General features: G+C 41.0%; 1 protein-coding gene across 6 annotated transcripts in view; it reads left to right on the forward strand.

Annotated features, from left to right (window-relative positions):
- The first annotated feature begins 453 nt into the window (after positions 1 to 453).
- SBNO1 (strawberry notch homolog 1) overlaps positions 454 to 25,201 on the forward strand; it is a 44,720-nt gene continuing 19,972 nt past the window's right edge. The window contains exons 1-14 of one of the 6 annotated variants that reach the window (XM_064272112.1): positions 454 to 597; positions 6,010 to 6,132; positions 8,484 to 8,615; positions 9,145 to 9,249; positions 10,980 to 11,292; positions 14,018 to 14,115; positions 17,506 to 17,602; positions 19,049 to 19,209; positions 21,034 to 21,167; positions 21,360 to 21,450; positions 22,656 to 22,817; positions 24,266 to 24,401; positions 24,480 to 24,585; positions 24,718 to 24,871. In XM_064272112.1, the coding sequence (XP_064128182.1) occupies positions 8,484 to 8,615; positions 9,145 to 9,249; positions 10,980 to 11,292; positions 14,018 to 14,115; positions 17,506 to 17,602; positions 19,049 to 19,209; positions 21,034 to 21,167; positions 21,360 to 21,450; positions 22,656 to 22,817; positions 24,266 to 24,401; positions 24,480 to 24,585; positions 24,718 to 24,871 (1,689 nt within the window). In that variant the 5' untranslated portion in view covers positions 454 to 597; positions 6,010 to 6,132. The other 5 variants (XM_064272111.1, XM_064272113.1, XM_064272114.1 and 2 more) reach the window with 5 other exon arrangements.

A 25,201-nucleotide genomic window follows, 5' to 3' on the forward strand; every position in this document is an offset into this window, starting at 1 on the left:
CCGACCTTCTTCCCGACAACCCGCGGGGGAAAAAGGGCGGGGGAACGGAACTCTCGCGAGGTCTTTGACGGCGCTAGCGGAAACAGTAAGCACGTGACTTTCCTAGGCGGCCTTCGCCTTCCCCCTCCCCCTTCTCGGAAACCCGGCCCCCTCACCCCTCGCCCACCCCAGAGCCGCGGTAATGGACCGTTTAGGTTTCGGAATTCCCTTGGATCCAACCACTGGTACCGGGCCGGCGGGAGCGGATGAAGTCCGTGTTTGGCGGCGAAGGCAGGGGGCGGTCAAGATGGGGGGGGAAATCATCTTCCTTCACCCAGGAGGGAGGCGGGGCGGGCGGGCTCGGGAGCGGGTGGGGGAGGGAGAAGTCACGTGGGGCGTGGGGCGCGCTGCGTGCGCTCGGCGCCTCAGCCGTCGCCCCACCTCCTCCCTGGCGGGCGGGGGGGCCGGAGGAGGGGCGTCAAGATGGCGGCGGGGAGGTAGGCAGAGCCGGACGCCGCTGCTGCCTCCGCCACCGCCGCCTCCGCTCCCGCCGCCTCTGGCTTTTCAAGCTCTCGCCGGCCGGGAGGAGCCGCCCTGGGGCCAGACCTCGCTGGGAAAGTAAGTCCTTCCCTGAGCCCATTCTCCTTCCGCACTCCCCTTCCCGGACAGCCTCCCACTCCCACCCTCCTCAGGGGGCCGTGTGGGGCCGGGCTGGGGGGGGCAGCCACCTCACCCCGGCTCGGGGCCTCACTCACTCCTCGGCGCCCCCTCGGCGGCGCTCCGAGGGCCTCGGGGGCAGGGTCCCGGCGGCGGCTCCCTACACCTTCGCCCCTCAGCGCCGGGCCCTGCGGTCGCCGCGCGTGGGGCTCCCGGAGCCCCGCTGTCCCGGCCAGAGGCACCCCCTTGGGCCGGGGACGCTGGCTCTGCGGACGCGGAACCCGGCTCCGCTGGGGTCGCCCTCTTGTGCTTTCCCCGCACGACCCGGGTGCTGCGAGGTCCCGCCCGCAGGGGAAGTGAGCCCCGGGGTCCTGCACCAGTCGTCCTCCCCGAGGATGGGTCCGGGTGCCGGGAGAGGGAGGCGGGCGACGGGGTCGCCCTGGCCGTGCACCCCGCACCTGCGGTCTTCTGATTACCCGGCTCTTAGAACGTGAAACACGTGGGGTGTCTTCACGCCTCCCCGGCGGTTGGCTCCGTGTGGCCGCGAGCGAGCGAGCTCACCTCCCGGACCCCGAGGAAATACCTGGAGGGAAAGGGAGCACAGGGGACTCGCGTACTTAGGTTAGCGTGTGGGCTGAAGGAGCATGTCGAGTTCCCCAAACCCGTGTGTACTGGTGGTTTCCCAGAAGTGGTTTGGGGTCGGTTTAACCGCTGAGGAGATTTGGATGTTCTTGAACCCTTGAGATTGTTGCTTTCCTGACCCTGGCGTCCAGCTCCTCCCCTTTCCACCCCGGCTTTGTGCTTCTGTTTGGTTCATGTTTGCGGACCGCTAACTTGATCCTCGCACAGAGAAGCTCTTTTTATGTGTGTGCTCCGTTTACTGTGGGAGGCTTTTGTTTTGGGGAGTCGCTGGTGGAGAAACGTGGGAAAAGAACGGGCGATAAAATGAGAGTCAAATAAAGCGACGTTTTTATCCATTGAATTGCGCAGCCAATTGTAACCACACCCGGAAGTTTGTACTGAACACGTGTTGATGAGGGAGGGTTAAAAATTGGTCTCCTTTGACCTTTGAAAGTTGATTGTTAGCAGTTTATGTTGCGTTAAAAGCCTCAAATTTTCCAGACAACGAGAAATAGAGATGGAATAGGGCTTTTCAAAGAGCCTACAAGGAGGGTCCGGCAAGCTGTCAGACTCCTAGAGGGAATAAACATAACCCTTGGAGACGCTTATCCCAGCTAACAGTGCAGAGGGATTCCATTTTTCCCCGTTATTTACAGCAATCAGCTGGTTTTCATAAACAGTGGAGAAAGCCATTCGGAATTGCACAAAAGATAGTTTGCACAGAATTTTTGGGATGAAATGTAGAATTTGCCACTGATTCCTTGACTGGGTCATTAATTTTGCAAGAAGTGAACATTTTATTTTCATCTTTAAAGAAGTTGTTTCCACAGTTTTCCTCACCAGATAAGACATGTTCAGTTTTTCCTGTGGCTTCTACTTTTTATCTCCCATCTTAACGTTATTCCACACAGTTCTCTCCAGAGTTTTAAGTAAAAATTTTGTTTAAGTTGCTGGATAAGGTTAGAGAGAAGCTTGTGGCTAGCCGTTACGTTCTTTCATTGAATGCTATTACGTGTCAGGCAGTTTTATATGTTTTAAGAGCTTTGTTGAAATTACTGTTCCAAAATAGGCAGTGTGGAGAGTCTTTATGCTCCTTAAAAAGATTTATCTCAGACTTTAGCTACAGATGTGTTTTGGCACTTTTTAGTCTCTAAGTTGAGTTTTGATTGGAGACTTGCCGTCTGTGAAGGATGAGAACACTCAGGCCTGGTCTCACCGAGTTACCTAACTTTGCATGGGACACTGTGGCTTCCCACACTTTGCCTGCCTAAAGTTGGCATAAAGAGACTTTCTGAGAGGAGTTACTTTTATATTAAATAGCCAGTTAATAAGCAAACAGATGGAACCCTGAAGTTATTACTGGTTGTTTCTTATGCTAATTGATAGCTGTACTTTGATGTGACTTGAACTCACCGAAGAGACAACCTGGGGATATGACGGACGTACTCTGTAGATGGATAGATAAAAACTTGAACAGCAAGGATTCTTTTTTTTTTTTAATAAAACTTGGTACAAAACCCAACAAAGTAACTTGCTTGTATCTTAGGAGGCAGTATATAGACTTAGAGGAATGATTTTCAGGTTTTTACTGCAACCCATGTACCTATACATGCGTATAGCTAAAAAGCAAATTGCACGAAATAACGTTTACCGCCTTGACATGCTCTGTTCTGACTTCCTGTTTTATAATATTTAAAATGCTGGCCATGATACAGTAAATTGAACACAACCCATGTGTGGTGACCAGCAGTTTGAAAACACCAGTATAGTTCTAAGAATGCAGCATCTTAGAGGGAGGTGGTGTCAGACTTCTTGGGTTTGAAATTCTCTTCTACCACTTACTTGCTTTGTTGTTAACCTTATTATAAAAATTATACTTCTCTTTAAACCTCAGTTTCTCATCTGTAACATGGGTTACTTTGAGGGTTAAAAGAGATACAAACCAACTGTGTAGTAAGTAGCAAGAAGAATAGCCCTGTGAGTTTGATTTGGTGGTGAAGAAAGTCTTTTTACTCCCTCCTTCCGTTTTGTTCTTTTGTAAAGCGTTTTTGAAACAGTGTATTTCTATCCTCCCAGTTTCCTCTGTGAATCCATTCTTCCTGTTAGTTTTGCAACCAGAATGAATGGGCAGGGTACTTTGCTGAGCAGTTGCTCCTTCGGGTGGTTGTAGGCTGTCATTGAGTTAGCGCTGGACTTACGAGGACCCCGTGCACAATGGAAGGAAACACCACTCAGTCCAGTGTTGTCTCCATGATCAGCTTCACATTGGACGATATTGATCCATGGGTTTTCCATTGGCTGATTTTCAGAAGTACACTACCAGACCTTTCGTCCAGTCTGTCTTAGTCTGGAATCTCTGCTGAAGTCTGTTTAGCAGCATAGCAACAGGGGCAAGCCAACGGTGACAGATGGGGGGTGGCTACCCATGAGGTGCATTGGCCTGCAAGTGAGTCGGCATCTCCAGCGTGGAAGGGGGGGAGGATTCCGTCCCTGAACCACCATTGCTTCTGTTAAGGGATCGGTGTTGAAAAGTGCAGACTATATTCTTTCAGGTAAAGGAAAAGTTTTAAAACTATTTTCTCTTTGTAACAACCTTCTTTTCCGATATTTGTCGATGAACTGTATCAACTAAATTCTAAGTAGTGGATCTTAGCATCGTTAACTTCCAAATTCTTAAAGCATTTAGTCATCACATCTGTGCTACATAAAAGCAGAGTTGAAGCTGCATCTTGAATCAGACATGCTTAGTATTATTAAATAATGAGAAAAAATACCTTTTTGTTTGGGCAAAGATACTTGCTAAGCGGTAGTGCTTGTGCACAATTAAGATGTCTGCTAGTTTACTCTAGACATGCTGACTAACTGAACAAATGGGATGTGTGGAACTTTTAGGTAAAAGGGGAACTAGTATCTTATAGAGCTAATTTTGCAGGTTAGTTATTAAATGGATTGCCAACAAATAAAGCTTGTGTTCTGAGAAATAAAGTGTCCCATCAGTGACATGGAAGAAAACAGGTCTTTTTGGGCATAATGCTGTGTACTGAAACGTTATTAACAATAGCTAGTTAATAAACACCAAGTAATAGCATGTGAAAAACATTTCACAAAATAATGCTGACCGTTGCTTCATGCTTTGTTCTGATTTTCTGTTCTATACTGAGATATTTAAAACATGGGTCATGTACATTAAGTTGATTTGACAACCCATGTGTGGCAGCCGACAGTTCTGAGAACACTGGGATAGCTTTAAGGGTCCAGAGGGTGGTGTAAGACCTCCTCGGTTTGAAGTTCTGCTCCACCATGAGATAGGTCCTATTTTCAGATGAGGAAACTGAGTCACAGAGATTATTACTTGACCATATCACACTACTAGTGGGTAACATGGCCAGTATTTCACCCCAGTTATTCTCTCTCACTCCATAAACTCCTCAACCACTGTGGTATGTTACCTCTCTGCAGGTATATCCCTTGTATCTCCCTGGTCAGAATGTCAGAGATCTGGTTTAGGTCTCTAAGTAAGAGGAACCTTGCCCTGTTGGTGTGTTTCGATGTTGATGCTCTTGGTGGGAACTGGCTATTGTTTCTCATGTTGTTTCTCTGCCAAGAATGGTTCTTAGCTTCTGCTGTCCTCCTTTCTTGTTTATTGTAGAAACAATATAGGTGTACTGCTTTGAGATAAGCGATATTTTCATATGTATTTATGATAAGGCATCGAACCGTTTTATTGTTCATTGTTTGAGATAGAATTGCTCTGTGGTTAGTAACTTTGGTGTTTGTTAGATTGCTACATGTTAAATGTCACCGGAGGCCTACAACTCCTTCGTAGACGGATTGTAACATAGTTCTTATACCTTAAATTATTTAGCATTTGTATAATACTTGGTGAGTTCTATGTGAAAATGTTTCCCCCTCAGGAATAAATCTTGATTGTAAAATGAGGAGGAGGAGGAGATTGGCTGATACACCTGTTCCTCACTCAGTCGACTCTCTCATTACCTGACATTTTGCATTTAAGACGATAGTAAAACATCGACTATCCCACTATTTTGCGCCTTAACAATGTAAGTCTGACAGTAACGAATGCCCAGGTGCAAGGCAAGAGGAGTGCTGTCTGTGATGCTTAAGGTTATGTGTCAACTTGGCTGGGCCGTGGTTCTCTGTAGTTTGGCAGTTAATTGTGTAATTTGACAGTTATGTAATGATGGATGTAATCATCTTCCGTTTCGTGATCTGATGTGGTCATTCTCCATTTTTGTATAATGCAGATTTTTGCATAACAACCTGATCTTTGGAACCTAAGTAATCAGTAGGTGAGGAGTGAGGGTATATAACCTTTTAAGGGCTTGCTCAGCCTGAACACTGAAGTTATTTGAGTGTAATAGTTTTAGAATAGCCGTATGGTTAAATACGAAAGGCTTTGCGTCACGGAGTTAGAATTTAAGATAGATGTTCCCTCTCGTCCCTTTTCCCCCTTCTCCTTACACAAAAGAGCAAATAGAGACTCTGTGCCCGGTGAGCTGCAGTAGAAAGGATCGGTAGATTCTGTTTGTGTATGTGATGTATCTAAGAGTAAACCTCTTTTGTTAATACCTTGTAAAATACAATGGCTTTTTTTTTTTTTAAAGAAAAACCGTAAGTTTTAATATTTTTAGGTCACAGCTCAGATCAGAGTGCCTTAAATTGTGATTCCTGTGGAAGAATTTTGAGCTGGTCACTGATTGTGTTATTTATAACTATGTTATCTTTTCTTAGGAACATCAAAAAATTCCTTCCTCCAGATTCCTCCCTTCCATGCTGATAGTTTTTGTACTTCTAATGCTCATTGTTAAGAAAATATATTTCAAAAAGCTCTTCTGAATTCAGCAATACCTTTCAGTGAGTTTGTATTTCATTAATTAACAATCTTTCTGTATTTCTGAGTATAACTAGACAGGGTTTGGTATACACATGGATTAATGGGTCCCTTGGCCTTTGAGGGCCCTATGGTCTGTAGCTTGGGGGCCACGGGTTTAAAACATTTGTTTCAAAAATAAATAAGTCATTTCCAATATTTACAAAAAAAAAAAAGATATTTTAGTAGTTTCCAGCATTCCATTAATCTGGGTCAGGATTTTGTAGGAGCAGGTGGGCTAAGATCTCCTATTTCCACAGATCATTGGTCCTAATGAGGTATTTTGTTATTTGAAAATATTTTTAAAGCATTGGTTTAGGTCTCTAGGTGTGCTTCCTTGTACTTGATACTAGGATAATTCGTAAAGTATCGTCAGCTACGTCTATATTAGAAAAATGAATCAACTTTATTTAAAATCCCTATTGTGACGTTTCTGCATTTTCTCTCCTCTGTTGTCCTTCATAGTATTTCCATCTTGCTGTTTAATACCCTGGTCCCCCTCCCCCATTTAATCTCAGTCTAGTTTTTATTCAGAAATAAAACGGTGAAATTTCATGGGTTACCAGCATCGACTTTTTGATCCACTCTTTGGAAAGAGTGCATGGCTTTGAGAATTTGAACTGAGTTCGTCTCCTACCACTCTTTACCTGAGTGACTTTGGCCACGTAATTTAACCTTTCTGAGCTTTCATTTCATCTCTAAGGTTATGGTAAGAGCTATCTTCACTTAGGATTGTTATGGGTTTAGATATGGTAATATGTATGAAGAGCTTAACACTACTATGTCAGATTTGTAAACAATACTTACACACTGTCAGTTCCCTGCATCTTTCTTGCTCACATTGTTTTTCTTCCTTAAAATTCTCTTCCTTTCTCCATTTAGCCTTCCTACCATCCTTTAAACAGTGAGTCTGCCCTTAGTTTCAATTCCGAGTGTCACTGACTCTACCTTAAACTTATCTATGTTTCAGTTAGAACTGCTGTTTAAACGGTACAAGCTTCTATGTACATTGCCAGAGTAGCGGGTTTCTCTGTTAAATGTCTTGCATTAATTTAAAACAGTTGTTCTTATACTTTAGAAGTTATGATCATAGTATTCTTGGTTAACACCAATTCTTTTTGTAGGACATATTTAATTTTATTGCACAGTTTAAGGACAAACGGACTAGGTGAAAATTAGTGCGTTATTTGTGTAATATGAAATTGGTTTTCTGGAAAAAACAAGTATGGCGAGAGATTTCCTATGTTTGTATATATAAATTTGGTTATTTCAGATAAATTAATGCGGAAGCTGAAATTGGGAAAGCTTTGTTAAGCTTTTTTTTTTCCTCCCTACAAAATGGGTAAAATTTATTTTGGTAGTAGAATATCTTGGTCTAGCTCCTGTGAGTATAGTTGGAAAACTCTAACCTAAAATTTGCTTTTTCCTAAATAGGCATTTTTTTTTTTCTAAGTGCCCATGACTCATCCTTCAGGTCTTCTGGGCTCAGATTTTATTATTTTTCTCTTGGCTGAATGCTAATCATTGATCAATTCATACTTTTTCTATGGTATGCTTCATATTCTCCTTCCCATTCTGAGCTGTTATTTAAGCCAAGTACTGTGGATTCTCCTTCCTAAATACCTTGAATCCATTCTCTCTTCTTTCCTTCTGCACCCTACTTTTATAAAGTATTATCTCTCTCCTGGTCTGCTGGAGCAGTGTCCTAAGCTGTTTCCCCGCTGCGGTCTTATTCGCTCTCTGCTCAGCATGTTTGCACACTGCCATGTAGTAATCGTTCTAAAATCACAAATCTGACCGCATCGAACAGTCCTCCATCTGAAAACCCTTTAGTGGTCCACCGTTAACCCACAGGATAAGTGGATGCTAGCCTGGTGTTCAAGGCTGTGGGTAGTGTTTTCCTCATTCCTTTCCGTTTTCTATCTGAGCCTCATAGTTCTGCTGTGTTGAATTAGTCTGACCATAGTTCAGAGTGCCAGATTCCTTCACACCTCCATGAAGACCCTTGTCCACCTGATGATTTCCTCCTCAGCTCCTTTGTCATCTTTGTGACCTCTCCCCCTAGGCCAAGTGCGACATTTCCTTCTCCCTCCTCAAACTGTGTAGATGTGTACGCAGTTACCTGCTTGCTGTGGTCTCCACACTTGTCTGTCCTTTCTGTCTTCTTGTCAATTTCTTGGGATCAGAGACTCTCATCCCTTTTGTGTGACACATAGCAGGTTCTTAATAAATGTTGAAGGAATGGGTCTGGTAGAAAATGTTAATTTGTTTCTATTAGAAACTAGAACTAATACTTGTCATTTTAAGTTTTATATGTTAATATTTTGTCCTGAAGATGGTGGAGCCAGGGCAAGATTTACTGCTGGCTGCTTTGAGTGAGAGTGGAATCAGTCCAAACGACCTCTTCGATATTGATGGTGGAGATGCGGGGCTTGCAACTCCAACACAGACCCCTCCGGTTCAGCAGGTAAGAGTTTTCCACGGCCCCTGAACAAAGTAGCTTTTTTCTTCGTTTGTCATTTCCACATATAGAAATAGATATTTATTAAGCCTTAATTTTAAATATTCACGTGAATGTTATTTTTATGTTGAGTTATTAGCCTTCATTCAGGAGGAGGAAAAATGTTTGCAATGAAAGTCAAGCCATCGTTTTCTTCTTTGATATCGTTAACATCTGTGAAAGAGATGGGTTGTTTAACCTTCTTATGGGAGGATAGCTAATCTCCTTAATAGCTGCTTTGTACTTTGTAGGAACATTCTTCTGTCATTTTACTATACACGTTTTCTCTGAAAGCAAAAGTAAGATTCTGATATCAGTGTAGTTGTGAAGATTTTGTGCTTGTGAAGATTGTTACTTTATACTTGTTATCAGTGACTTTACCTTTAGCTTGAATGTAAAGTCTGGCTTTTTTTGTTTTAACAAAATTCTTGCAACTCTTTTTAAAACGGAGCTCACTGCCATCGTGTTTTCTTTTTCTTTGCTGTTTTCTCTCCAGTCAGTGCCACTTGGTGCGTTAGAACTAGGTTTGGAGAGTGAAGCAGCACTTCCTGTTAAACAAGAGCCAGAGACGGTACCTACGCCAGCACTATTAAATGTTAGGGTAAGAATTAGTGGGATTTGCTGCCACTACTGACATGGTTTAGGGTCGTAGTAAGAAAATAACCTTCTAATATGAAACAGGCTTATCTCAGTCACTAGTTCTGCTTTTTGTTCTAATATCCTACCCTTGCCTCTTCCCTTGTAAGATGTTTCTTTCATGCTTGTGATAGTTACGTTGATAAAAAGATAATCAGAACAAAACAAAATGTTTTGAGTTTGTTTATTGCAAACGAAAGAAAATGTATGAGGTAATGATAAAGTACGTATTTTTCCTCTGCAGTTTTCATTTGTGTTTGTTGGAGGGGTGTGTGTATATATGCGTATGTACTTACAGAAAATTTTTTAACAGAGGAACGCTTTGTTTCAGCAGTTGTTTCAGTTTCAGCAGTTGTTTCAGTGATAGATTGATTATGATTATATAACAAACTGGAAATTTATGGCCATTAATAGTTTTCAGACACAATCCTGGAAGCTAATTGTCTGTAAATAGAAATTTGTATGTTATATTTACACTTAACATAGTTTTTATTGACGCAGGTGAAGTTATTACTCTGGAGATTTATGATACAGTATGATTTTTAATGTATCATGAATACATAATTTTATGGAATAATTCTAATCACAGATTAGTTTCTGAATCAGGATTTGAACTACTCATTTTTTTAATCGTGATAAAAATATACCAGAACTTTAGCCAGTGCAACATCCTCCATATTTACAATTCAGTGACCCCGATTACAGTTTTTGTATCGTGCTGCCATATTGCTGTCTTTTTCCAAAATATTTCACCAGTTAACAGAAACTCATTGCGCCCAAAGACTCCCCTGCTATGTATAATTTTTATATGATTGTAATCGTGCTTTAAACATGACTACCTGTGACCTTAACCTTAAACGTAGCAATTTATTAACTTAAATCCAGTGATATAAAGTCAGTGGACAATTGGTTAAAGTTTGATGATTTGTGATATATTTATTGTTGTGAGTTTTATTTAAGTGTGATAGATAGTAATCGAGAAGACCGTTAAAGGAATCATGGAGAAATAGAGTTTGAGGGGGAGAAGTAGTAGAAATAGACTTAAATTTATAAAAAAATCTCAGTTATACTTGTAGTTCAACAGAGATATTGTTATCCTCAAACCTTGACATCTTCCCTTTCGCATTTTGTACAGCTTCTCCTCCACAAATAAAAAATAATGCTATGTAGCCTTATTTCTGACATTGGTAGTTTACCTGGGTGGATCATTCATACAGCATAGGAATTTAAAACACTGCTTGGTTGTGTTTGTCTTTTTAAGTTCTAACAGGCGTCATAGAGTGTTAGAAATGGAAAATGAGCCTGAGAAAGCCCAGGCTTCCCGAGGTTAAGTGACCAGCCTTAGGTTATCTGATTGAGGCAGTGCTGGGATTAGAAACTCTTTCCATTCCTAGTCCTCCTGTTGTGTAGGCTGCCACACATCGCAGTTCGCTTGAGACAGTCCCATTGTATGCTTGCTGTTCCTGATGAGGACGAAAAATGTCATGCCACTACTGTACCTCAAGGTGGTGTGTTTTAACTTTAACTAATTAAATATAAAAAAAAGCGGATCATTTTTAATTAACAGTGAAGCGCAAATAGTTAAGCAAGAATTAAACTTAGTTTTAGATTTTTAAATGTTCTACAGTGTTTATATGCTCCGTTAGAGAACAAAACATTTGTCAGTGGTATAATGTGTTGCATTTTCTTTTCTAGCAGCAACCTCCATCTACTACAACGTTTGTGCTGAATCAGATAAATCAGCTTCCAACCTTGGGATCCACAATTGTAATGACTAAAACACCACCTGTAACGACTAATAGGCAAACCATCACTTTGACAAAGTTTATCCAGACCACTGCAAACACACGCCCTTCAGTCTCTGCACCAGCAGTACGAAATGCCATGACCTCTGCACCTTCAAAAGACCAGGTTCAACTGAAAGATCTGCTAAAAAATAATAGTCTTAATGAACTCATGAAAATGAAGCCACCTGCTAACATTGCTCAACCAGCTGCCACAGCAGCCAGTAAGTCTGTCTGTTTTCAGAAGTAACAACTGTCCAGTCTGACTTTGCTAACAGATGTCAGAGTGTGTCTCAGGGTCGGCTTGGATCTCAGCATAAAAGAGGTGTTATCTGCATAACTCTGCGCACTTAGTATTTACACAATTGAAAGGAAGTAAAAATTTAGAAGGCTTGGGTAAAGCTACACTACCGCCATGAGGTCTTCCCCAAATAATGTTTTCCTTAATTCTTTAAGTCAGTGCTTCTCAAACTTCACGTGACTGTGAACCATCTGGGGTCTCGTTCAGAAGCAGAATTCAGTAGGTCCAGAGTGGGGCCTGAGGTTCTGCATTTCTAACAAGCCGTCAGGCACTGTCGATGCCAAGGGTCCTAGCACCATACTCTGGGTATAGGCTTTAAACTGACGCTTTGTTACTTTGCCCGTGATTTTTACAGTTTTATGATTTTACCTGTCATTTCATTGCTTGTGGATAGTTATCTTTTTAGTAAGTTCTCTGATAAAATACATGTAACTTTTTAAAAAAATGTCATATTTTTATGTAAATAACACATGTACTATATATTTTCTGCCAGGTGAGCTGTGCCGTGCATTATATGTGAGCTCATTATTTGAGGAAAATACAGTAGTTTACCGTATTTTCTTTGAAGAGTGAGCATCCGTAATGCTTTCTTTAAAGAACAGCTTTATTGAGGTATAAGTCACATGCCATGAAATGTATTCTTTTAAAGTGTCCAAGTCATTGATTTTAGTGTATTCCCAGAGTTGTGTAACCATTGCTGCCTAATGCATAATACTTTGAGGATAGACAGATTTAAAGGGGGAAAAATTCAATAATACGAACACACCTTTTAAGGCGTTCGTTTATGCATAAGAGTAGATTTTTTAGTTGTTTTTCTCTGGAGTGGCTTTTTTAATAGTGTTCATTCATTCAGCAAATATTTATTGAGTGCTTACTGTGTGTCAAGCACTGCCTGGGAACTAAGGCTGTGGCGGAGACAAAAGAGCAATTTCTGCCCTCATGGAACCTGCATTCTAGTGGAGCGAGATAGATGGTAAACAAATAAGTAAATTATATGGTGTATCAGATAGAAATAAGTGCTCTGGAGAGAAATGAGACATGGGCAGGAAGAGGTTATAATTTAAATGGAATAATTAGCAGAAGCTCCAGTATTGTATGTAATAAGGTAGTTTTTAAGGGTAACAGAATTAATGAGGTTTTTTGTTCTGGCTTTGGCCATTTCAGACTTCAGTAGTATAGTTTTAGCTTTAGAAACTGAAAAATGTAGACTCTTAAGTGAGGTATTCTTTCTCTCTCTCCTCCACTGAGTTAAAGGGTGTGTGAATCCCTATTACATAGCAGTACCATGGTGGTGGGCATTGTTGGGCGTACTAACCCTGTCCTCAGTTATAGCCTGAACTGACCACTGTTTTATTAAATTTCTAGCTTAGTAATGAGTGCCTTTTTTTCCCTGTCTTTATGTATATGAGATATATTCCTGATGATTTATACTGGCATGTACTAGCACCCTATCAGTCTCTTGGGATGAGGAGAAGAATATCGAATAGACAGTTTCTCCTTCCAAAGAGCTTCTTTTTCTTTTCCTTAATTGTGGGATGTAAGTTTTAATATCTAATATAGAATACTATGTAATTTCGATACAGAACTGATTGCTTGGAAGTTGTAGTGTGGTTGTTTATGAAGTAGAGGGCTAGGAGCCTTCTAAAGGAGCATGCAAGAAGTGCTTGTAGATAACGTAACACTAACTTTTTCTCCACTGATGGATGGGATTTAAATTCCCAGACAACACTGATCTCTGTGGCTCCGTTCCTGCCGCCCACCCTTTATGGCTGTGGTTTTACGCTCAAGGTTGTCTTCCTAAACTAGCTGCAACCTGGCACCGAGGTGTCAGTTAGAAGATCATTTTAGTTGTCTTCTAGCTGGCATCCGCTTTTGTGGTTTTTATGATAACGTTTTCTGCTCTGGAAAGCAGGACTGTGGCCCTAACCTAGCTGAGGTGAAGGACAGCGTCTGGGATGGCTCCCGAGGGACTTGTGGGTGGTCAGCGGTTATGGGAAGCTGCTTTTCGTTAGGGTCTTTAAACTTAATAAGAAGACCTGCTGCTTTTATTTGAGTAGCTTTCCCCTCTTCCTGTGATTCACTCAAGCAGTTCTGCTTTGAGATTTCAGTTCCAGAAGTCCATTGCTATATTTTTAAAAAGTTTGAAAACCACTGGTGTAGAAGACGACTGGGTTCATTATTTGGATCTTTATTCTGAGGGAAGGAGGAAGATAAGGAATTCCGAGATTAATTTTTTTTATTTCCGAATAAAAACTTCTTTTTGCCTCAAAAGTTAGTAAGTACCACTAAATTGGGTAAGATTGGATCTACCTTGGTGATAGCACCAAGTTTTGTTTTATTACTAAAGCCAGTGAGGTGTCGCAAAGTAACACCGCTCTTCTGCTTTCGGTATTTGTGTTAAATCAGTATTTGTGTTATCAAAGAGTTCTGGTTAAGATGTTTCTTGATAAATGGTTTTAAAGTTTCCCATGCCCATATTTCCTTCTGAGTTACTTGAATGTTTTCATCCTTAAGCTTAATACAGGATGCTGATGGGAAGATTGGTGTTCTTTGGTTTATGAAGTGAGTAATCTTTGAATTTAAAAAACAGCTGGAAGAAAAGAAACTGAGATTCTGTTCTAAAATGCAAATTGGTTTTACCCACACAGCTGATGTAAGCAATGGTACACTAAAGAAAGATTCTTCTAATAAAGAAGTAGCAAGAATATGGATAAACGACATGAAAATGAACTTTTCCCCAACTATGGTGAGTTTCAGAAAGCTGAGTCTATTTTTATGTGTTCTGAAAGCACACTGGCTAGAAGTAGTCTAAAACAACCCTTAGAAAACTTTTTTGGGTGGACTAGCTACTCAGCTACCTACACTAACGGGCAAGCATTAGACCTCGCTGGGACAGACTGATAGAGCTAAACAGAGATAAAACCAAAAACCAAACCTGTTGCTTTTGAGTCGGTTCTCATGTGCCTCTTTGATAGGATGTGGTTATTATATGCAGTACTGACGTTTTCTTATTGCAAGTCTCAATGATCAGAAAAAAACAAGACAACGTGGGGTTAATCAAAAACATTTTGTAGCTGCTTATTTTAGAGTAGAGCCTAAAATGTCATTGTCTAGTGATGAATAAATTGCATAATAAACTAAACTTTTTTCCACATGTTGTAGAAATGGTTTGTTCATTTGATTGATTTAGTGTATTTATTTAATGACTTACTCTGTGTATGACACTGTGCATGGTGAGCTTCTGCCAGAAGTACACCGCGTGGTTCTTCCGTCAGTGAACATCATATTTAACAACCACGTGGAGTAAGTAGTTACACGAGGTGCATCAAAAGTACAAAGTGTGCGCATCGTAAGGATTAGGAGTTTGGAGGAAGGCAAGGTCTCTGTGAACTGAATAACCCGGAAGGGTTTTATTTTGTGGTGATGTAATGGAGCCTGGTTTTGAATATGGAGGGACTTCGAAGTGGGCATTTTGGGAAGGGAGCTGAAGCATTAATAGGCACAGAGGAAGGGGTCACTCTTTGCTTATGTGACAATAGCCAGGTTACTTGGCTTGGGGGAAAAAGTTGGAACGTTAGACTCTGGCTCTGTGGAGTTCTCAGAATTGAGTGTGAAGGACTTTGGACTTGGTGTGGCATCCATGAGGAATCCTGGGAGTGGAGTGACCTGTTAGAGATTTGGGATGGGTCGGGTGGGCAAACAGAGACAGGCTGGGAGATTGGTTAAGTAATCCAGAAGGGGAGTACTAAGGGGCTAACCTCGGGTGGTTGCAAAGGGGATTGGAAAAGGATGAAGGGAAAGAAAAGAAGGAAATAGGAGATGACTGCATGAAACCACGCCAAAGGCTTGCCAGGGCTTGGAGCAGCGAGAGTATCCTGTACCTGACGTCTGAGGGGTGGACCAGGAGAGCCAGCACTGGCAGGGCCCAATTGACTTAATGCTTGTGTACTGAGTGCATATTTGGACGTTGAGTTTTTGGAGATTTAAGAACGCATTTTTCTTCAAGCAGTGTTACCTGTACTGATCACCTTTCCGGTTCAGCTCATGAAACAGTTAACGCATAGCATACTGGAAGTCTTATATCATCCTAACCTTAAAAAAAACCTGGTGCCATCGAGTCGATTGTCCTAGCAGTTAAGAAACATATGACAGAAATTGCCAGCCGACAGCCTGTGGGCCAAAACCAGGTGACGGATGTGTTTGGTTTGACCTACATGGTGTTTTGAAAAGCTTTGGATTTGTTGCTAATGCATAAAAGTCCTGATTTTCAGGTTCTCTTGAAAAAGGGAAACCCTGGTGGCGTAGTGGTTAAGTGCTGGGGCTGCTAACAAAGAGGTCGGCAGTTCAGATCCGCCAGGCAGACCTTGGAAACTCTGTCCTTTAGGGTCGCTATGAGTACGAATTGACTCGACTTCAGTGGGTTTGGTTTTTTTTGAGGTCTTGAAAAAATAGAAGTACCTCATAACCCTGGGCTCATGTTCCCCACCTAATAAAACTTACCTAGAATTGAGTACCACTGAAAAGTAGTGACTTTAATTTGAGGCTCAAGCCTGTGATCCCATTTACCACTGCCCCTGACTCCCAATGTCTCTTGGACCTTCAGGCTTGGTGTCGTTGGCCATTTTTCATCAGCTGGCTTCACTCATTTAGAACTATTACTTGTGTGGTCTCTAGATTGTGGGACCCTTCACTACTACCAGTTTAGCCTCCAGTTATACCCCTGGTGCCTTTTTTGTAATATAGGAAGGGGAAGAAAGGGTAGAAGGAGAAAGGAGGTCAGTTACTTTAGCATAGCATTCCTATTTCATAAGTGAGGGAAAGGAGGGAAGGTGCGAGTGGTAGGACTGATAATTCAGCTCCTTTGCCCAAAGCTGCTCGGTTAAGCAATGGCGGAATTGGGATTCAGAACTGTTTCTTTGGCCAGTCCCATTTTGTCCCCAGTTTCTGAAGTTGGGGGCTCATTTTGACTTAATTCTTAGAATATTCTGAGTTTTGTTTTTTTCCCTTGAGGACTCCATGGGTTGATGTGGACTGGATGTGTATCCCTCCACTGCCCTTTTCCTTTCCACATTTGTTGAGCATCTGTGTGCATCATACTCTGCTCTAAGCTCTGAGGTAAATGAAAGGAAAGGTGAGCCTGCCCTTACTGTCCAACAGCACCTTCTCCTACAGATTTTCTTCTCCTCCCTTCCTTGGTATACCAAGTTTTATGGCTTCTTCTCTAGACTCTTCCATGAACAAGACTGTGTCAATCAAGAGCTTTATTAATGGTTTTGCTGATAGTGAAAAGAGGCCTGTTAAAGGTCTTCTGTCACTTTTTAAATATTATTTCACCCTAATATCAAGTATGACCCTTTTAAGAGTCCATAGAGGAACACAAGGTACATAGGAATATGGTGACCATTTACCCGGTTTGCCTCGGACAGTCTGGGTTTATGCCTTTTTTTTTTTTTGGTATAATTATTAGCAGTTCCAAATTTTACTCTCAAATGTGCAGAGGTTTAGAGAGTAAATACATGACTGTTTTATATATGATTGTTGAAGTTGGGTCTGTGAAAACCCAGAAGTCTGAAGTCCGTTCTCTTGTCCTTCAGAAGAACCCTTCAGCTCCATTCTTCTGGGGTGTGGGTTTTAGGATCTGAGGGAAAGAAGACAGGTGGGGAGGTGAACTGAGAGGAAGGCAGAGATGGAAGACTTAAATGGCACTCTGCCCGTGGACCTGTGTTGTAGAGTGTGCTAATGAGGCTACCCTACCTTTTCTTACCATACCTCTTGATTTTTGTAGTTCTGGAGCTGCAGTGAAAGGTGGGGACTGAGGTTGGAGAGAGTTCTGGGTATCAGGGAGGGTGGTAGACAGTATTGAAGGGGGAGTAGTTGGAGGTGGTGGTGGCTGGAAGGAAGGTGGAGCCCTGTGGTAATCTGTGCATCAGAGGTAGGAGTAGGCCGTGGATCCCCTGTGCTCAGCATGGACATAGGAGGGGCCCCACGTGTGACTAGGTCTTAGGGGATGTTGAAGGTAGTACCTTATGCTTCTCAGACTCAGCATTGTGGGTGTTCCTGCATAAGTTTTCCTGGGTTTTGGCTGGGCCTGTGGTCTCTGGATTTTGGTTTGATCGTGGCTCTTTCTGTGTTGTAGAAGGTTCCTGTTGTAAAAGAGGAAGATGAACCAGAGGAAGAAGACGAAGAAGAAATGGGTCACGCAGAAACCTATGCAGAGTATATGCCAATAAAATGTATGTCTTTGGGATTTGTCAGAATAATGAAAGGCTTCTGGGTTCCTCTTGAACTTAAATAACTCTCCCCTATACACTGTTGTGTATTAGGACCTATCAGTGTTGGGTACCTCAGGGTTTGACAAATGAATTTTATAACATGTGTATTTAACTAATCAAGTTTTTAAATATTTATATCAAAGTTTTACTGTGTTTTCTTTTTTCGTCGACAAATGTAGAACTTTGTTTTAAGTTGAAGCCTTTTAAAACTTGAGACTACACAGCTTAGATTTTGTTGTTTCCAGTTAATTTTGCTCGTGAGAAATAATTCAGTAAAATCATAGCACATTATAGAAATGTAAATTAATATATGTCTTAACTTCATATACTTTATACAGCTTTTGTAAAAATACTTTTGAAATCTTAAACATAAAATAACTGGCCCTGTTTTAATCTATTATTTCTCTTTAACATTATTTCTGCTTTTTGCCTAAGCTCCGTGATTTGTTATTTTTGGTGGCTGCCATGTATAGTTGAACATTAATAGTTTCTAGTTTTAGTGTAGAAATTTTCACTTTTTTGTTTTGTGGGAGCAGTAAGATTATGTAAATCTGTGCCTAAAATTTGTCTTTTATATACTGTTAGGTTTCTATAAAAAGGCACCAATAGTAATATTTAAATTATACTAAAATTTCTGTTTACCAACTACGTATGGACTTCAAGATCCCATGCTTTCCTTGTCATTTAAAATGGACTTTAGGATGTGGCCTCTGAAATTTTATGCTCTGCCTCTCCGCTCCAGTAATCATGTTCACAGAATGAGTTTATCCATGGCCCTGTAAACCAAAGGTCAGCAAGGTAAATCCAGCCCACCGTTGATTTTGTAAATAAAGTTCTATTGGGACACAGCTGTGTCCATTTGTTTATTGTCTGCGGCGGCTTTTACGCTGCAGCGGTGATTATGAAAGGGACTGGATGGCCTGCAGAACCAAAAATATGTGCTATCTGATCCTCGAAAAGTTTGCTGACCGATTCTCAACTGTTCACATTGTGAAATACAGGGAGGTACTGCGGTTTAATTTTATAGCCAAGGGTTTCTTTCAGATACCTTTCAAGGCAAAATTATTTGTATTGCATGCTTTCGTTTCGATGCATGATTCATTGAAGCAAGTCCTTTGTCTAGGGTTACGATCTGTTGGAGAATTTGGTGATAGGAACTGACTTGTTTTTCTGGTTTTGTTTAAATCCTCAGGTCTGTTTAAACCATACACAAGTGATTAATAGATATCTTAGTCAAATTTAAGCAATAGTGTACCATTAAAAAAAAAAAAAGACTTTTTAATAGCAGCCTGCAATATATAGTACTTACTGTGTTTTTTGTGGATAGGAAAAATATTGTATCTTATAATAAAATTGTCAGTTATTATTTGGAATAATTAATAGTAAATACTTTTTATTTTCATCTAGTAAAAATTGGCCTACGTCACCCAGATGCTGTAGTGGAAACTAGCTCTTTATCCAGTGTTACTCCACCTGATGTATGGTACAAAACCTCCATTTCTGAAGAAACCATTGATAATGGCTGGTTGTCAGCATTACAGCTTGAGGCAATTACATATGCAGCCCAGGTAAGGAAAAATATTTCATACCTACATACAATCTGAGTTCATACAATATAAAAAGCCAAAAACTGGTTGCCATCGAGTCGATTCCGACTCAGCATCCCTATAGGACAGAGTAGAACTGTCTCATGGCATTTCCAAGGAGCACCTGGTTGGTTCAAACTGTCAACTGTTTGGTTAACAGCTGTAGCGCTTAACCGCTATGCCACTAGGGTTTCTGCATACGATATAGTTGTTTTAATCTAAAGGTAAATTTACTTTGAAAGAAAAATGTGTGAAATAGAAGTTTTACATGTTGGAAAATAAAGAGGATAACCTGGTTGTGGAGAATGCATCTCTAGTAAAATGGTGAATATCATAACCTTTTTGGAATTCACTGGGAGCATCATTAAAGTTAAAAACACATCATTTGTTTGACCTAACAATTCTATTCCTGGGAGTCTATCCTGTAAAGCTGTTATATACCAAACCAAAAACCAAACCCAGTGCCGTCGAGTCAATTCTGACTCATAGCGACCCTATGGGACAGAGTAGAACTGCCCCGTAGAGTTTCTGAGGAGCGCCTGGTGGATTCAAACTGCTGACCCTTTGGTTAGCAGCCGTACCACTTAACCACTACGCCACCAGGGTTTCCAGCTGTTATATAAGAACATATAAATAAGGATATTTGTTGCAGCTTTTTGTCCAGTGGCTAAAAGCTATAAAGAATTTGAATGCTTACACCATTGGGGAGTTGATTGAATAAATTGTGCTATTACTGTAATGTGCAGTCTTGTAAGACAGTGTGAGTTAGGGTTATACCAGTTGTCTGGAAAGGATTTCTGTCATACTCTTATTTTTGTAAAGCAGTTAATGACCAGCCAGCCAACCACCCGCCACACTTACGTGATGTGAAAGTGTGTCTTTGGCATGGTGAAAGTGATTAATGTCACTGAATCGTATGCTTAAGAATGGTTGTTGTTTTGACTGAGGACTCAATGGATGGTCCCAGATAGAATGGGGGAAAAATGTAGAACAGAACTCAAATTCGTAAAAAAAAAAAGTCAGATGTAGTGAACTGTTAGAGACTAGATGAGCCCCCAAGACTATCGCCCTGCAGTACTCTTTAAACTTGGAACTCAAACCACTCCTGGAGGTCACCTTGCAGCCAAATGACAGATTGGCCCATAAAAAATAATAACACCTGCGAGTACTATGCTGCTCAAAATAATTGTCTAGATGAAACCAAATGCTTAATATTTACCTTAGACCAAAGATGAGAAGGCCAAGGGGAACAGAGAAGCTAGATTAACGGAAACAAAACAACCAAAATGGAAATCATGAGAATGCTAATATATTGTGAGGAATGTAACCAGTGTCACTGAATAATATGTATAGAAATTTGTTAAATGAGAACCTAATTTCCTGTGTAAACTTTCACCAAAAACACAATAAAATTTTTTAAAAAATACATGAAAAGAACGCTCGGATGTGAAGCTTAAGTAGTTGCCTTCAAGTTGGGTGTGGGGGAGGGTGGGGGGGGAAGGAGCTTGAAATGGCAGATCACTCGTGTTTTACTGCAATTAATAGAAAAAAAAATTTATTTGATTATGCAAAGCCAAAAAGGGTATAGAAGAATGGTCATCACTTTGCTACTTCAGTTACCTGAGATTTGTTGAGGTAAGTTAAGCAAGAAAGAAGATATAGAAAAGATACAGAACATACCTATACTAACAGCCAGACCGTATGCGTGTCGATATACACGTAACGTTGAATTATTTCTGTAACAGCGTACGCAGGGTGGGTCACCGAAACATCTGAAAGATTACAGAGCAGCTTTTTTTTTTTCAGCAACATGAAACGTTCCTGCCTAATGGAGACCGTGCTGGCTTCTTAATAGGCGACGGTGCTGGCGTAGGGAAAGGGAGGACCATCGCAGGCATCATCTACGAGAATTATCTGTTGAGTAGAAAAAGAGCGTTATGGTAAGAGCTAGACCCTGGCGTGGGAGCTTTCGTTGGTCAATGATCACTTCCACACTTGGGCATGGGTTTTCACAAGTCGGCAAGTTTTTTTTTGACGTGTCAAGCTTTGGCTTTATTTATTCCCAAATTCTGTTAGAATGATGGAATTTGTATTTAATTGTTGTTGTTATTTATTATTATTTTTTGTGGCAGGTTCAGTGTTTCAAATGATTTGAAGTATGATGCTGAAAGAGATTTGAGGGATATTGGAGCAAAAAACATTTTGGTCCATTCATTAAATAAGGTATGGAAACTTTCTCTTCAGTTGGTCGTTTAATAAATATGACTCATCTGAGAGATGGAAATAGTAGTTTCTACCTGGTAGGCTTGTTGTGAGTGAGGATTAAATGAGTTAGTCACAGAAAGCAGAGTAAGTTATTGTTGGTGTATGGATTTACCATGGCCAACTACAGCACCAGTAAAGGTACACAAAATAGACATGGCACCTATGGTTATGGAGTTTATTCTCTACATCTTCAGCTTTGTTTTTGCCTCTGTAGTAATTTCATATGGGTAAAAACTCTTTGTTAAATTGAGCAATGTGGGTGGAAAAGCACATGTAATAAAGCTGAGTGGGTAGGTCACGTGCCTCATCGGTGTAGGTCGCTTGCAGTCCTGTGCAGCATGTAGACAGTTGGGTTGTGATTGGGAGACCTATATGCCGTGGACCTGAACCAGTAACTGTATGTTAAAATGGTCTGTAAAGTGGAAGTAAATGCATCTCAGTGCCGAAAGCACAGTTTAATATGATTAGAATCTTAATGTTCACTTGGCAGGTCTTTATTGACCCATTAGGTACCTGTTCCCGGGGTGGTAAGGGTAGAGTAGACACAGAGTCCCTACAGGTGCCACCCCACGGGCTTCTTCACAGGAAGTATAAATCTGCTTTCCATGTGGAACATAGTTTGGTTCAGTGTCACCAGACTCTTCTCTGGCTTTTTGCGCAGGTACTACTGAGTGGATTGGTAGTTACAGTATGTGTTTTAAACGATTACAAACAGTTGAAAAATAAGGACACGTAACTGGCATCTAGAACTGTTCTGATTTCTGAAGCAGTGTAGTTCAGGAAGAGCACGGCATTTATGAATCGCAAGCCTCACGTATCCCTCAGAGTGCAATCGTGGAACTTTGCGTGGAGTAGGTGCATGGTAAATGTTGTAAATAGAACATTGTCATCTTTTTTTTTTTTTTTAGTAGCTGAGTTTCTGTCTGGTTTTTAATCTTTTTTGGGTTATAGACTTTTGAGACGTTGATGAAAACTGGGCCCTTGTACCATACGTTTGCATCTATACGTATATGTAAGAAATATCGTATACGATTTTAGGAGTTCTCTGAGCCCATCATGGACTGGCCAGGTGAAGAATTCTTGCTGCAGACCTTTTCCTGCTGTAGTAGAAATGTTTCAGAGTGAAAGACTTGTACCTTGAATTCTTCTATTTTCTTTTTCAGTTTAAATATGGAAAAATTTCCTCCAAACATAATGGAAGTGTGAAAAAGGGAGTTATTTTTGCTACCTATTCTTCCCTTATTGGGGAGAGTCAGTCTGGCGGTAAATACAAAACCAGGTTAAAACAACTTCTACATTGGTGCGGTGATGACTTCGATGGAGTGGTATCCTTTGCAACAAATGTTTTTATATTTGTTAATGATATAAAAGTTATGTAAGGATAAATACTTGGAAAGCAGAAACCCTGAAATTAAATAAATTCCTGGGGTGAGAGTTTTAATGATTAGAGATTCCAAGGGTGCGGGAAAGTAGATTCTGTCTTGTAGGTATTGTTTGAAAACCAAAACATGTTGACATCAAGTCGATTCAACTCATAATGATCCTATAGGACAGAGTAGAGCTGCCCCATAGGTTTTCCAAGGCTGTAACGTTTACCAAAGCAGACTGCAGCATGTCTCCCATGAAACAGCTGGTGGGTTCCAACTCGTGACCTTTTGGTTTGCAGCTGAGCACTTAACCTCTGTGCGACCAGAACCCCTTAGTGACCCTATCCCTGTCTTGTAAACCTGTTGCCATCGAGTTGATTCCAACTCATAGCGATCTATAGGACAGAGTAGAGCTGCCCTATAGGGTTTCCAAGGCGTGGCTGGTAGATTCAAACTGCAGACTTTTTGGTTAGCTGTCGAACCCTTAGCCACTACGACAGCAGGGCTCCAGCAACCTTATAGGAGGCCAGTATTTAAGTTCCTGCTTTAAAAAAATGTTTCTAGGTGTGAGAATACTGTCTTGCCCTCTTGAGGATTCATGCTGCTTATTTTCATAGTAAGATACTTCAGAAGGCTAAGGGAAAGAAAACTGCTGACTCAGGATTTCCCAGACTTACTGCTAACAGATAAACTTGCAGCATAGTTTACTATCTCGTGCAAGGAACACCAATATTTTTATGTCTCCTCTGCACGATTTGGAAACCCTGGTGGCATAGTGGTTAAGAGCTATGGCTGCTAACCAAGAGGTCGGCAGTTTGAATCCACCAGACGCTCCTTGGAAACTCTGTGGGGCAGTTCTACTCTGTCCTATAGGGTCGCTGTGAGTCGGAATCGACTTGACCGCAGCGGATTTGGTTTTTTTTTTTTTGCACGATTTGCCAAAATTATCTTCTGTGGTGGACAGTTCATGGGGCAGTGGATTGGGCCCTTTCTTCGGTTCCAGCTGAAAATTAAATATCTGGTTAAGGTACCTGTCAAATCCAGGGGATACCCTGAGGCAAGAAAAAGGGAAGGTGGGGGAAAGGATGTCAAGAAGAGTGACCCAGAGGACCTCAGTCATAACCTTAAGATTAAAGAAAAAAAAAAGAATCTGATGCAAATATGGCAAAATGTTACTATTTGACAAAGCTGGGTGATGGGGTGTGGATGTTATTTGAGCAAGCTGATGCTCAGGGATTTTTTATAAGCAGCACGTCTCCCCCAGATAACCTTGAATGTTCCCCCAAGGCCACCTCTCACAAACCTTGGATGTTTCCAAGGCCTCAGGGAAATAAAAGTTAACTCTTCTTGAAAGATTGGAGACATTTGCTACAAATGTGACATATTCCTTAATTCATTCTTTACAGATAGTGTTTGATGAATGTCATAAAGCAAAAAACTTATGTCCTGTTGGTTCTTCAAAGCCAACTAAGACAGGCTTAGCAGTTTTAGAGCTTCAGAACAAATTGCCAAAAGCCAGAGTTGTTTATGCTAGTGCCACTGGTGAGTTGTTATTCATTTAATAGAGACTTTTGAAGGTTATTTTTCAGCCATAATATGTTTAATTTTGGGATTTTTTAGGTGCTTCTGAGCCACGCAACATGGCCTATATGAACCGCCTTGGAATATGGGGTGAGGGAACTCCATTTAGAGAATTCAGTGATTTTATTCAAGCAGTTGAGCGGAGGTAATGCAGTTTTCAGTATGAACTGTTTATTCTCGACAGCAGTCTAAAAGATGTTACTGTAAATCTCCTTCACTGTATGTTAAAGTCCTATTCTATTTAATGATAGTTACTGTGTATTTTAATTTTATTCAGAGGTGTCGGTGCCATGGAAATAGTTGCTATGGATATGAAGCTTAGAGGGATGTACATTGCTCGACAGCTGAGCTTTACTGGAGTGACCTTCAAAATTGAGGAAGTTCTTCTATCTCAGAGTTATGTAAAAATGTATAACAAAGCAGTTAAGCTGGTGAGAATGTTTTCCTTAATTTCTAATATTTTTAATGTACCTGATCACATCTGTCAGTCAGTTCTGTCCAGTGTGATGTCTGTGAGTCCTCCAGGAGTATATTTTTGCCTTTAAAACAACCAGTCAGTTAACCAGATGATAGGCTGTTCAACCAGTGTCCTTGTTTTGAATGCAGCATTCCAAGTTTTCATTTTCTAAAAGTAGTTAATAAAAAATAGGCCTTGTGTTTAGGCTAATAAGGGAGGAACAGCTTAGAAAAGGAGGGTGAGAATAGTTGCACAACTCGAAGAATGTAAGCATTGTCACTGTTTTGTACCTGTGGAAACTGTT

The sequence above is a fragment of the Loxodonta africana genome, chromosome 19, assembly GCF_030014295.1.
Source record: "Loxodonta africana isolate mLoxAfr1 chromosome 19, mLoxAfr1.hap2, whole genome shotgun sequence".
Classification (NCBI taxonomy): Eukaryota; Metazoa; Chordata; class Mammalia; order Proboscidea; family Elephantidae; genus Loxodonta; species Loxodonta africana.